Source organism: Marmota marmota, unplaced genomic scaffold (genome assembly GCF_001458135.2).
Source record: "Marmota marmota marmota unplaced genomic scaffold, marMar, whole genome shotgun sequence".
NCBI lineage: Eukaryota > Metazoa > Chordata > Mammalia > Rodentia > Sciuridae > Marmota > Marmota marmota.
Window position 1 is genome coordinate 8,553,296 of NW_026000005.1, and position 15,041 is coordinate 8,568,336.

Genomic DNA, 15,041 nt, shown 5'->3' on the forward strand with positions numbered 1-15,041 from the left:
TATAGAGAATGAGCAGTTATTTGTAATTTCAGTATAGACTTTTAAGATAAATGAGATGATGGAAACTATGTTTTATTTTATATGAAAACCAAGGCACAAATTTGCTTTATTGGCAAGACTGTCATATGTTTTAATAAGATTTTGCTTATGTAGCTTGCTATATACATGATTTTTAACTTTGGAAAACTTAGCAAATAAAAATACATATAATTATTTCATACAGAGATCTTTATTTTATTTTGAAAAAAAAACTTGTTCTTTTTCTAAAATAGCAACATATATGGAATACATGGACAGCATTTGGAATGATATTAAATTTCTGGACTCCCTTTAGGAATAAGCAAGTGTCTACACATTGTATCTTTAATGTATAAACAATTTCAACTTTTTAATAAAAAACAAATTTACATGGATAAAATAAAGTAATTCTGAGATTTCAAGCTTTTAGCCTTCAATTAAAATTTAAAATTCCTTGTTAATGTTATTTGAATAGCATTTGTTTTTTGAATAAACTGTCTATAAATACGGATATAAAAATATTGAACCAGTCAGGCATGGTGACACAGGCCTATAATTTAGCTACTCAGGAGGCTGAGGCAGAAGAATTGCTACTTTGAGGCCAACTGATCAATTTAGCAAGACTCCACCTCCCTCCCTCACCACCCCCTTCTCTCTATATATATAGATATCTCCAGATTTTCATTTAACTTCTAATCAATGATGGTGTTTGCCTATGTAAAAATTTACCTATGTAAATTGCTTTTAGCTTGAAAAATACCTTCACAAATACAAGATTCCTGTTACTGAGATTATATATTTTAAGAAATAACTCATCCTAAATTCTAAATTGGTGCTTCATTCATAAACTCTTGAGTTTCAAAGGATCATTATAGATCATCAAGTCTAGCCATGAACCAGTATAGAAATAACCCACTTCAACATGTCTAATAGGCTGGCATATAATTTCTGTCACTATATTTTGTTTAGCTGTTTGGTTTTACTTTTCTTTTGTTTTCAGATATTTTCATCTCTCTTTGTTATTATGCAAACTTCATTCCCAGTTAAAGTCATTTGGATTCTTGAAATCATATGTTGTGTACTCTGTATGCTGTGACCAACTTATATTATTTTCTTCAATTTCTTCACCACCCTGATAAACCAATTTTTATGAACAGTATTTTCCTATTGCACTGAGAATGGGGTGATTTAGTGTTCTGATTAGAGATTCAGAATTGGGCATCATATGTGTACTAATGCAGTCTGGCTGGTATCATTGCCGTCATTGGTAGTTCACCATTGTCTCGCTAATTCAAAGTGAGCATTTATCATGTTAAAGTCTAGAATCTTACACAAAGAAGCTTTGTTAATTTTGCATTGCACTCTATGGAATTGGTCAGGACTTTACTCCTATCTTTACTAAATTCAAATTTGTCTGGGGAGATACCACAGGGAGTTCTAGGAGATCATTGTTCCCTGACTACTGGTTTTGGCATGTGATATAAATGCTATCCTTTGTAAATTTATTTTTTAGAAATTTAATTTACTTGGGTATTTTGGCTTATTACATGCAAAATAAAAAGAGATCATTTAATCTGAAAAATCTTAGTTATAATCACTTTTAATTTGAAGAGATGTTGATCTCCCAAATGGTATTAGAATCTCACCCCATGTCCGCTGTAATTAATTGCAATTTTGGAAATAATAAAGGAACTTAAGAAGATTTAACTGAGGAAATGATGCTAAAGCTTGGCATCATTTAGCCTCATTTAAAGTTTAGCATCATTTAACAACACTAGGGAGCAGGCACAAAGATAAATCAGGGTATGCTAGTGATTTTGATTTTATAAGAATTGTAATAGATTCTTAAAACTTTTAAAGCAAAAATGACAACATGAGATCTAATTCAATCTAAATGGTTGAAAATGTTCTGGATCCATTGCTTGGGAATTAAATGAAGGAAGTAGATTTACTAAGGCTACCTAGGATAAGACTGGTGGTAATTGCAGTACAGATGAATTTCAGTATGCTGGTTAAATTGGGAGTATTTCAAAAGGTCTAGGAAGAGGATTTTAGGGAGAAAAAAGGAGGGAAAGGCAATACAAATTATTCCTAAATTTCCTATAAATGCAACTGCATTTCTCGAAGTGTCATGGCTGAAGATAGGTCACTCTGGAAGAAAGCCAACTTGGATTTGGAGGAGGTAGATATTACAAATTTCTTTTGAACATGTTGATTTTGAGATACTTTTAAGATGATGTATTTCAAGAGCCATAAAAAGATATATACCCTTTGACCAAGAAATTCCAAAACTCTGGAATGTAGCCTAAAATAATATTGCAAAATATGGGAAAAGTTATGGCTGAAAATGTCCATTGCAGTGTTTTTTATTAACTTATTACTGTAGATCTGAAAATTTTGTTTCAAAGTTGTCACACTGAGAAACTTTGTTTCCATTCTTTAGAAGAGATTTTTTAAATATTTTAGACAATTATAAAAAGATTTTCTACTCCAAACAAAGCATTAATTTAAGAAAACATTTTATAAGCTAACCATGCATTCAAGTGTATAGGCATAAAATTTTAATAAGCTCTTCATATGCAAATAATGTGACATACTAATTATGAAGTCAGTGTCTGAGAATTGGCAGTTGTTTTGATCAAAAATCTTTCAGTAATTTGTAAAATACAGTATAGTAAATGTTAAATCTCTAAGAAATGTTTTCCAAATTTTATTATAAAAACACTTTTCAACTTTGATATAATTTGATACAATTGCTCAATTAAATGTCATATTTTAAAAAGAATATAAATGTTTAATTGGTTTTATTGAAAGTAGGATTCTTTTTTAGTTTTAAATGGTGCCTAGATACTGCTATTGAAAGTATTCTTTTTTTTTTTTTTTTTTTTTTTTAATTTTTTATTGTGGGTTGTTCAAAACNCCCACCTCTCATCCCTGTTAAATGTTAATCTTCTTCTCCTGCTCTTCGTCCCTACTCTGTTCTTAGTTACTCACTGCTACATCGATGTTCATAGCAGCACAGTTCACAATAGCAAGACTGTGGAACCAACCTAGATGCCCTTCAATAGACGAATGGATAAAAAAAATGTGGCATTTATACACAATGGAGTATTACTCTGCATTAAAAAATGACAAAATCATAGAATTTACAGGGAAATGGATGGCATTAGAGCAGATTATGCTAAGTGAAGCTAGCCAATCCCTAAAAAACAAATGCCAAATGTCTTCTTTGAAAGTATTCTTATATGGCTGATGTCAAAGATACTTAAGAAGGTATAAATTTATAAAACTGGTGATTCTGATGCAATCTCTACATATTCTAATGTTGAGCCCAAGAGGCATAATCATTAATTGTTGGTTTTTTAAATTCAATATAGTTCAAATAGTTGATAGACAAATGGTTTAAAGACTGCAGTTACGTATATGTAAATAAATCCTACTATCTGATAATGTCTAAATTTGTCTTATTTTGATGTACTGCTACTCCAGATACACTTGTAGATGCTAATGCTCCAATATCATCATTGATGTTTGTGATGATAAAGGGAGAAGAGAGAGAAAGAAGACAAGGAAGAAGGCTATAATGATGACAATGGCAATGAAGACACAGTGAAATACAGCTCCTGACTGTTCATCACACTCATTCTGTAATCACTAGTGGTGATCAAAATTATGAAGAATGTAGTAAAGGTATAATATAATACATGCACATAAAGGTATAGAAGTTGCCTTACTATAAACTTTAAAACCAATTGTTGATTTAAGAAATTGGTGCCATTGCACCTTTCCCCCTCAAAAGAAATACCAGTAAATTTGAAAGTATAATCTAACTATTTTAATGATGATTCCCCCAAACTAAAAAAAAAAAAATAAGTAAAGCATACTATGTTTAAATTATATTTTCAAGGGCTGGGGAAGTATCTCAGTGACAGAGTGTTTACCCAGCATGTGTGAGGCCCTGGGTTCAATCCCTGGTACCACAAAATAATAATAATAATAATAATAATAATAATAATAATAATAATAATAATAATAATATACTAGCTAAATTATATTTTCAATAATATATATAAACAGTAGTACCAGTATTCACACAAAATTCTGGTTGCTGTTCTACACATGTATACTGATAATAAAACTATCTGAGAAGCCGAGCAACTAAAGACCTATAACACTTGACAATTTTTAGGGCAAAATCCAGTTGCTTGTGACTCCCTTCACATTACTTCACTTGATTCTTATGTAACTAATCTTACTTTGTAAAATTAGGGTTAAGATATTTCATCAATCTCCCCTCTTTATATTTTACAAAGTCAAAATAAATCCAATTATTTTAACTGATCTTAAACATTCAGTTTTTTAAACATAACATCTATATTTTACATATTGTCACCATATGACATAAACATGCAAGACTTGCATTCACCTAAGACAATTGATAAATTATAAAATAATTTTTAATGTACTTACTTGAAATAAAAGAATATGCCAAGTGAGATAAGAAGTGATGCAATAGATAATCCATGTCCAATTATGGTCAGGTAAAACAAGTTCAGTGCAGTCTATGATTTATGTGAATAAAAAAATTAGATGGATATCAATATATATATAAGCATATATATTCCTACAAGTGTAGAAGCTCAAATTCAATTGAATAGATTTTGTTCTTGAAAGCAGGTGATCTAATAGTCTGACAATGATTGCTTGCAGCCAATAGATACATACATCTAGAATAAAGAATATCTATATAAATTTATCAAGTAACTTATCAAAATTTGTAAATGATATGCATCTTTATTTACGAAGCTAGAAACCATATTTAAATCTATAAAGTAATACTTCTATTGATTTAGGTCACATAGAACATGAAACTAGCATTTTATATTTAAAATCAAATGCTACTAGGCGATTTGATTTATTCAGACTTAAATGCCAGAAAAGCTTTCCCCACTGGGTCTCTTTTTTTTTTTCTTCGATAAATTTGAGGTTGAGAGGCAATTTTTAATATGGCAGCTTATGAGATATTTTGATCTATACAAACACTTTTAAAAAAAATTTCATGGTGTTTACTTTTTATTTTTTCTTCTTTTTCTGTTTTCCATTTACTTTAACCTACCATCTATATTTTATTCTTATGATTCTCTTCAAACACTTTTGGAATAAGCAGGGAGTACATGACCTAAATATAATGATAGGTGGCAGCTGTCGAGTGCTTACTATATTCTACTCTTCTAAGTGTTTTCCTTGCACTAAATAAAGTCTTGTGAAAGCCATTAAGGGAAATCTATTGTCATCTAACTTTGTACTTTTGGGGACTGAGGCACAGAGACATTAAATGGCTTTCCCAAGGTCATTCAGCAGGCAAAGGGCAGAAAAAGAAAAGAGATATCAGGATTTACTGTTTATTCAGAGTGACAAGTTGTTTTTATACAAACATGCCAGTATAAATATATTTAGGCACTTTCTATAAAGTTTTTTATTATGACAAACTGGAATTAACTTTGATTTTAATACATAGTGTTCAAAGTGAGAGTCTAATCGAGGGTGGACTACCAGCCAGTCAGAAAAGGAAGGTCTCACTGAGGGACACAGGATTGCTTGAACCATGCTGAGCTTATCCTGTTTACTTACAATTTTTGAGGTAATTCTAGAATTTCTCCCCAAATGAGAACCCAACCCCCACATTTTTTTACACTTTTAAGGTATGTTTTCTTTGGAAAACTTGAAACCTCAATACTGAGACATTGACTTGTAAATACACTCTTACCTAACAGTACCACTTCCTCAGGGTAATGACAGAATCAATAATTCACTCCACAGGTATTTTTTTCACTGTTCTTCTCAAATTTTATTATGAAATGGCTTTATAATGCAATGGAACACTGACTAAAGTTTCTCCAATGTTCTATTAGACAATTGTTTAGACTGCCAGTGTGAATTTCAGTTCATGACCAGCACATACCTTCACTTTCTCGTGTGTATTAACATTACACTGGGTATAATTTGTCCAGGTTCGGTTGCTTGCTGGATGTCTGAACCAGTTTCCATCTTGGTCACAAATCTTTGTAACTTTTTCTTTAAAGTGGAATAGTAAAAAAAAGAAAGCAACAATTTAATTAACCTAGGGTTTATTAGATAGGTATCAAGGAGATTTGTATATAAGTTTCTGCTTTTACCTGAAGGATCAAAGTCCTGAAAGTAATCAGGGCAGTGTTGCATTGACTCAGTTCCTGCTGCAACATCATTCCAGCATAGCCAGCCATCCCAGGTTCTGTTGCAGTAAATGCCTAAAAGGGGAAATACAATTGGAGATAACTAGTTCCTAGTTATACCCAAAGACATGAAGTCTCAAGCATGGTTTCTCACTGATGTGGAAAAAAAGCTTATGTACAGAAAAAATGAACATACATGAATTTCATAGCAATTATTTGACTTTTTCAACAAGTAATTATAGGGAAAAACTAATTTCTAAAGGAGCTTTAGAAATAAGTGTGTTTGTGTGTATGTCTTTGTACCAGAAATTTTTAAAAACTGTGAAATCAGAAAAACATACTATTTTAGAATTGTATTCTTGGGGAAAGTATTTCTTGAAGCAAACAAATGAATCTATTCAATATTTCTGCTTCACCATTTTAACTCTGAAAAGTATTTATTTAGGCCCTTCTTCCAAATCTAGCTTTTCCTTCCTTGTCTTTTCAAATGGAGCCGAATGCTTATTGATGTCACATTTCTCTCCATTGTGAAGAGGAAGAATCTCTTACATTAAAAATAAATAGATATTTTTAAAGACACAGAAAAATCAACTGGTCAATTTTCCAATGTTATAACACCATGTAATCCAAAAAAAGAGATTTTTTTTTAAATTGTCAGATAGAGGTGGTCCCCTGAATGCTGCATTAATTTTAACATTAACATGTTTGCACAGAAACATAAGATGTTTGCAAAGAGATCTTGGAATTAATCTAGCCCCCAAGAGAGTATAAAAATTCTGATATCCTGAATGTCTAAATGATAGCAATTTGTAAGAAAAGCCATTTGGATAATCAGAGTTCTCTCTTCTGTTATTTTTAAATAGTTTGCAACCATATAATACTAAGTGAATATATTTTATAGAATATAAAAATTTTTATGTATAATTTTAGAAATCATCTCAAATGTGCCAATGTCACTGCTGTAGGAATCTATCTAATTAACTTCAATACTTTCAATATCTTTATAGCTTCAATACAGGAAGCATGAAAGGTCTAGAATTTTGTGGTGTTTGATGGCATCTGAGTAAGATATGAGTAAGTTTTTCAATGAGAAAGTTTCTGTGGCCAAATGGATTTTGAAAATACAAAGTTAGAAGAAAGACACTTCTTTATTCCAAGACTTTCTATTTTTCATGAATTTTTAATTCATGAAAGCACTAAGAAGATGTATTAGGCAGTGAACTTGAATTCATTATCTGTAATAATCAGATAATTTGTCATTGGCATATTTTAAAACATACTTTTTAGTGACAAATATAAAAAGAATATTGGTGCAGCTATAACATCCCAATACTTCTGCAAAGATTAATAAATTATGTTGTTCAGTTAAATTGAATCTAAAAGTTGCTCAACATGAAAAAATGCCTTTTTTCTTTTATAAGCAAATTAATTTGACAATTATAAATATTAATATTTTACTTTTAATATTTCATTCATATGTAAATACAATCTATTAGAACATTAGAATGTTGGGATCTTTGTTTCCCCTGATAGTTTTTAAAAAATTGGATCATCTAAATAGACTATATTTTGCTTTGTTCCACTGTGAGTTTCACATTTTATATTTTTGGAAATAACCCTTATGGCTGTCAGAAAAAAATATAGGGCCTGTTTTTGTTGTCTAATTATGGCAACTATATTTCTGTTACTTATCTTTATAGCTTCAGATCTAGACAAAAGCCTGGTGCTTATTAGTACCTCTGTGAGTTACCAAAACAATAAAAAATATCCTAAAGGAAACAAGAGCACTTAGACTTCATTAAATTTGCTAGCAAATGTACTATGCAAAGCATGAGTATTATTAAAAAAAAAACACTTCTGTACTCATCATTTTATTATGCAAGTTATTATCAATCAGGTTGCAAAAAAAGACACAAGTTACATGAACTAAAGGTGAATTGTCATTGACTTGAGACTTGTGTCATTGTATTAATATTAATACATATTTGATATTTTAAATATATTTAAACCATAAAAAGTGGTTCTAAAAAGATCACTCACATATTTTTATTAGATTTTTCTAAAAAAATGTATTGCAGGGCTGGGTTGTAGTTCAGTGGAAGAGCACTTGCCTCGCATGCATGAGGCAATGGGTTCAATCCTCACTGCCACATAAATAAATAAAATAAAGGTATTGTGTCTATCTGCAACTAAAAAAATTTTTTTAAAAGAATGTATTACAAAAGTATTTTCATAAATAAATAGTTAAAAGTGCACATATACCAGAAAACAAGCAACAAACTCATTTCAATAATAGATGCAAAGAGCCCAGAATGACAAACAGGGAAATTTTTTTAAAAAATTCATCAAATGCATTTAAAATTAAATAGTCATGGTTACCTTCTGCTTGTTGAATGGGGTCCTGCATAATTTTTTGATAACATTCATACTGAGCTGTCATGATTTTATTTCTAGTAACCCCCAAATGAATTAAGTCATCAGAGAGTTCTTCTTCAACTTCTGCTGTGACTAGAATCTAAGGAATTAAAACAACAACAATGTCAAAATTGTGAAAATATTTTTGTAGTATATAAAAGAGCAAGTACAGTGATGTTCTGAATGATAAACAGCCTCTCTGGGAGGAAACCCCCAATTTTAGTGTTAGTCACTTTCCTTGGAATTTATATTTCCACCATGTTCAGTTTCAAACAATCAAGATGGCACCAATGGCAGAGCTGGGAGGTAGAGTTGGCTATGTAGAGCCTGTGGTAGCTGACTGCAGGACAGCCTAAACATGTGTTCTGAAATATACACAGAGCTATATTCAAAATCCCTCCAATTTTACATGTTCTGTGAATGCCGGCAAGATATATTTCCCCCTGTCTCCCAAACTTCAGCTTCTTATTGTAAGAGAGGATAAAGAGCATCAATTTAATAGAAGGATGTGCCTAGCACATGGAAAATATTCAATATTTGTTGCTAGTTGTTATATTTTTCACAATCAAACTAATGGAAAGTTAATTTATAATATTGGTAAATAGAGTTTTTAACTGAATATACATCAGTAAAAGACTTGAAATATATATATATATATATATATATATATTATATAGACATATAGATATTTTTCCAATTTAGTAGAACTTTATTTAAAGAGACACTAAAAATAGTAAAACCTAGCAAAGTGGAAATAATAATATTCTCTCACTGGGTGGCATCATTCAAGTTTCACCATTACTTGGCCACTGTTTCTCATTCACTCTTTCACTCTTTTTAAAATTCGTTGAGTTGTCTTACTTTAATTGTTGTTAATAAAACTGCTATAATATGCACAGTTTTGCTATAGAAGCAACAAACGGAAATTCAGAACAGCAAGCCAATACACTTAGAAGTTCCACATAATTTTATTTTTGCAATGCTGTGGATCAAATCCAGAGCCTCACAAATAATAGACATTATACTAGACTGGTCTAATATATTGGTAGACTACAGCTCTACCATTGAGCTATATTCCCAGCTGGAGACAATATTTTTTAAAGCCACAGAACTCATTCTTCTCAAGAAGTCTGTAGAAATTGCATAGATCGATATCATTTTTATTCCTTCTTGAAATAAAAATCAGGCTTACACACTGTCTGTGGTCAAATTATAAAGAAAAGGTCACAATTCCCTAAATTACAATAACCGGATCAGTACTCTGTTACAGAATTGCCTGCAGATCACCAGTGTTGGCCTGTGTAACTCACTGGCAAGCTCAATGGAAGGTGTGAGCTGAGGAAACAGGCGTCCTTTCTCTTGAATTCTAGTAAGATAACATCTGAGAAGTGCAGAATTTAGAAAGCTTCTAGACTTGAGAGTGTTTTGAAATGTAAATGCTGAGAATGTAATTTTACTTTTTTCCTCATTGAGATTTTCCATATTTTTCTTGAGTTACTTTAAGTCTTTGTAAGGTTTGCTTGGAAACACTACAGGAAATTCTTTGTTGGCACATAGTTAGATGAGATTATATATCTTGATTTTTCATACATACAAAGAGAAAAGAGCTGAGTCATTGTTTTAAATTGAAGAAGAGAAAAATGTAAATAAAACATTTCTATAAATGAAAAAAAAATAAATGTATGAAGTCTACAGGTCTTTTAGGAGAGCAATTGATTTTTTGTCATCTTTTGTATACCACCACCTCTCCTAGCATCCTCAGCACGTGTATTGAAAGGTACACAAGAGTATGCACACACGCACACATGCACACAAACACAACCTGCCTCAAACAGCACAGATGATTGCTAATTTGAGTGAATGGAAGAGGAAACTAAAATACAATGCATGGTTCTGAATTATTTCAATCATAATTTCAATCAATTGGTAGAATGAAGAGAAATCAATGAGCTGGAATATGCTTTTTAAAAGTTCTAACTCAGAATCCACAAATCTGACTAAAAATAATTCATCTGCTATGCACAACCGTACTGCATACAGCCATTCCATTTTTTTTCCCCATAACTCTAATAAAACTTTCTCTGGTATTTTACACATTTGTAACATTGATCTTTCAAACTCTTCCTCTATGCCCCAGGGCTGAATCATTCTATATCTGTCATTAAGGCTAGAAGAATACATAGAAAGGGAATAAATAATTGCTCTACTGATTGGGTGGAAATGTAATTAATTTATGCATCAAATAATAACTTTAATTTCACTATTGAACTATGTTAATTATAAATATGTAGGAAGTAAAATAGATCAATCAGAGGAACTTGTACTTACCATAAAACAAGGCAAGAAAAACAGAAAATACAGGACACACTTTTTCTCCATTATCAGAGTCCAGATGCAATATGCTATGTAATGTAAATCAAACTACAATAGACAATGAAAGAAACAAAATTCATCAATATTTATTAAATAAATATAGAGGGTTCTCAAAAAGAAGATTTACTTTATAGCTGTGCAATAATTTTACTTTGATTTGATTAATAGTTTTGTGTATTACAAATGTTTAAGAATATCATGATTTAAAGTACTAAGAAGCTTAATTAAATACATTTTATCTTAATTTAACTAAACTTGCAATCAGGAAAGCTTCTTACATATATATTTTTGAGTGATTAAAAAGATCTTGCTTTCTTTGTTTTGACCACATTGGAATAAAATTAGTGAAGTATCAAACTAAGAATTTGAAGTGAACACCATAACATAAATTTTGATAGCACATTTTATTTTAACATTTACCTTTATTTTCTATAAGCATTGGTCTAATTTATAATTTACTGACTTTATTCATCTAAGGATGAAATTTGTTTTTGACAATCAACATCCATATGTCATTAAAATATCCTTACAATTAGTAGAAATTATTCTTCATTATAGAAAACTAATTCTTTTTAAATCAGAAAATAAAAGTTTTCCTAAGTCATCCTCATTATTGAAATAAGATTACAATATATGAACAATATCAAATGAAAGTATTTGTAATGGTAGGGACAATTATGAGCTAATGAAAAATGACCTTTCAAATACCATCCACTAGCTTACTTCTCATGAGAGACATTGCTGGGGTATGGTTCCCAATGTTTACTCTTCACAAGATCCAGGAGCCACATACTATTTTTTTTATGAAACATGAATTGTCATGGTATAGCCATGGACTACACTATTCTTTTAACCAAATATGTAAAACTATTTTCAAAATTGACAAAATTTCCTCAGTAGACATTTGACATTCAACTATCAGCTTAGATTTAATTCTGTTAAGAAACTTATCATGAATTTTATTACAAGGCTAAAATCAAAATAAGAAATTTAAAAACCTTTTCCATGTGGTCATGTTTTATTATTTGTATCACATGCTGTGTGTGTACAATGTTAATTAGCACATATAACCTATGCCATTAGTCACCCACCAAGACTCACCTGAGGCAGCTTTTCTTGTTAATTGTAGCAATTTCCAAATATTCTGTACTCCTCTATCAGCTATCCTTAATTTTTATTATTAGGTTATCTTAAAAAAAATAACCAAAAAATCAGGCAACATTTTATTAATCTCAAATATTTAAAAAGACCAAAATAATATATGAAAAACTATAAACCACAGTTTATGCAATCCAATAATTGATGAGCTGTTGTTTTAGTTTTTATTACATTTTACCATGAGAAAAATCTAATTTTCCAATACTTACATACACAGTTGTCTCCAGATTCAAATCACATTTTCTCTTGAATCGTATTCGACATTTTCTTGAAGACTTTCTTAAATCCAAGGGTCATGACCTAAAATATTGATTAATTTTATAATAATTTACTAGTATGTTAATGAGCCAAATTTATTCCTTGATAAATCAAATACTTCAAAGTGAATACTACTAAAATGATATTGTATTAACCTGTTCCAATTTCTAAAAAATTTTTATAATATATTTGCATTACTATAAAATAACATATTCACTTCAAGTAATTAATATTTCAGTATGAATTATAGATATATAATAAGAATCCATTGATCTATAAAGGTACATATTTTTATAGGTAAATGATTTTAAGCCTGGATATGCTCTTTTCACACAAAAAATTATCAAATTTTAGCATTTACATTTTTTTCCTTTTTCATAGAATTACTAAAATATTTTCCTCAGGAATTTATAACTTAGGAAAATATTTCTATATTAATTATATTTATATCCATTTTTCAATGATCCTACATAATATTGTCTTTAAAAATAAGTTTTGTTATGTAATTTTCTTAGTACAGTTTTAATTATCACTCCATATTAACAAAAATGCTAAAGAAAGGATGAGTTTTTTTGGTTTTGGATTTTTGCATACTTTTTATTAAAGAGAGTTGAAGGTAGTTAGAAATAGTATTACTCCTAACACTCTCATTAGCATGTCAGTGATAACATATTAGAACTTTTTGTAAAAGAATTATAAATTAAAGCTATTTAAAATCCTTGATTAAATTCCACTCTTAAATGTGTGTTTTCAGCTGGAACTAAGGAATCATATTGAACACCTCAATTTTATGATCATTAAAACTTGAACTCTGTCATGAAGTCTTGGCAGCTTCTGACTTATGGTCTATTTTCAGCTATGTTCTATTTCTCTTGCAATATAACCAAATAATCTGCCAAGTTATCCATCATTATTTGCTAGATTAACATAAAAATATACTTTATATGTTCTGTATTCAAAATTATTTCTCTTATATATCTGTTCACAGATATATTTTATTTTAAACTGATTATTTTAAAGAGTGACATTCTTTATAATTATTCATTTTAAAACTATAATTTATTCCATATAAAGGTATGTGTATTTAAATATTATATTAAATTTAAATATTATTTAAATATTAAATAAGACATAAACAAATATTACTATTTGGAAATCATGTTTTACAAATCAGAATTAAATTATCTTTAATTTGTACAAGGGCTCAAAAAAATTAAAGGAGAAAATATTTAAAAATTAATTTGGAAATCTCCCAAACCCAACATATTTCAGAAAATTTTATCCATATTTGAGAAAATTTTGTTGCCTACCTATTAGATTTTAAAATCAGTGTTCCAAAATATCTTAGTGAAATATGTCTTGGTCACTTGTCATCCTGGCCCTAATACTTATTATTATTATTTTTTTTAGAGTACTAACATCAACATTTATTTCCTTTATTGGTTATTTTAAGATAGTATTGAAATAAATTTTTAGAGTCAGAATTTGGAGCTTTTAGTTAGGATAACAGATTCATGTATTTTACTTAATTTCTCTACCCCAAATAATCTGAAAAAGATTAAATAATAAGAATCAGAAACTTTACTATGCCATAGACTGAAGAATGTCTACCAGAGTAAGATTAGGCATAGTGGCTGAGATTGGCAAGTAATTTCACATCTTGTTACTGTGTATTCCTCTGGAAGACATTGAGATCAGCCTGAACAAAACCATATATCATGAATAGATAAAAAGAGAAAAAAGTGTAAGGTCTGTGGAATTTATAGGGTTTTTTTTTTTATTGGTTGTTCAAAACATTACATAACTCATGACATATCATCTTTCATACATTTGATTCAAGTGGGTTATGAACTCCCATTTTTACCCCAAATACAAGTTGCAGAATCACATCGGTTACACATCCACTTTTTTCCATAATGCCATATTAGTGACTGTTGTATTCTGCTACATTTCCTATCCCCTACTATCCTCCCTCCCCTTTCCTCCCCTCTTCCCTTTCTACCCCATCAGCTGTTGTTCAATTCTCTCCCTTGTTTTTTTTTTTTTTTCCCCTTTCCTCTCACCATCTCTTATATGTAATTATGTGTAACAATGAGGGTCTCCTTCCATTTCCATACAGTTTCCCTTCTCTCTCCCTTTCCCTCCCACCACTCGTCTCTGTTTAATGTTAGTCTTTTCCTCATGCTCTTCCTCCCTGCTCTGTTCTTAGTAGGATTCATCCCTGGGATGCAAGGCTGGTTCAATATACGGAAATCAATAAATGTTATTCACCAAATCAACAGACTTAAAGATAAGAACCATATGATCGTCTCCATAGATGCAGAAAAAGCATTCGATAAAGTACAGCATCCCTTTATGTTCAAAACACTAGAAAAACTAGAGGTAACAGGAACATACCTCAACATTGTAAAAGCTATATATGCTAAGCCTCAGGCTAGCATCATTCTAAATGGAGAAAAACTGAAGGTATTCCCTCTAAAATCTGGAACAAGACAGGGATGCCCTCTCTCACCACTTCTATTCAATTTAGTCCTTGAAATACTAGCCAGAGCAATTAGACAGACAAAAGAAATTAAAGGCATAAAAATAGGAAAAGAAGAACTTAAA

General features: G+C 30.2%; 1 protein-coding gene across 5 annotated transcripts in view; it reads right to left on the minus strand.

Annotated features, from left to right (window-relative positions):
* The window catches only part of Calcrl (calcitonin receptor like receptor), a 101,887-nt gene that overhangs the window by 30,579 nt on the left and 56,267 nt on the right, over window positions 1–15,041 (minus strand). For 3 of the 5 annotated variants that reach the window (XM_015481135.2, XM_015481134.2, XM_015481136.2), the window contains 7 exons: window positions 12,386–12,476; window positions 12,120–12,207; window positions 10,974–11,066; window positions 8,610–8,745; window positions 6,195–6,305; window positions 5,981–6,093; window positions 4,489–4,580 (listed from right to left, as the gene is read on the minus strand). In XM_015481135.2, the coding sequence (XP_015336621.1) occupies window positions 4,489–4,580; window positions 5,981–6,093; window positions 6,195–6,305; window positions 8,610–8,745; window positions 10,974–11,024 (503 nt within the window). In that variant the 5' untranslated portion in view covers window positions 11,025–11,066; window positions 12,120–12,207; window positions 12,386–12,476. The remainder of the gene's footprint in view (window positions 1–4,488; window positions 4,581–5,980; window positions 6,094–6,194; window positions 6,306–8,609; window positions 8,746–10,973; window positions 11,067–12,119; window positions 12,208–12,385; window positions 12,477–15,041) is intronic. The other 2 variants (XM_048808137.1, XM_048808136.1) reach the window with 1 other exon arrangement.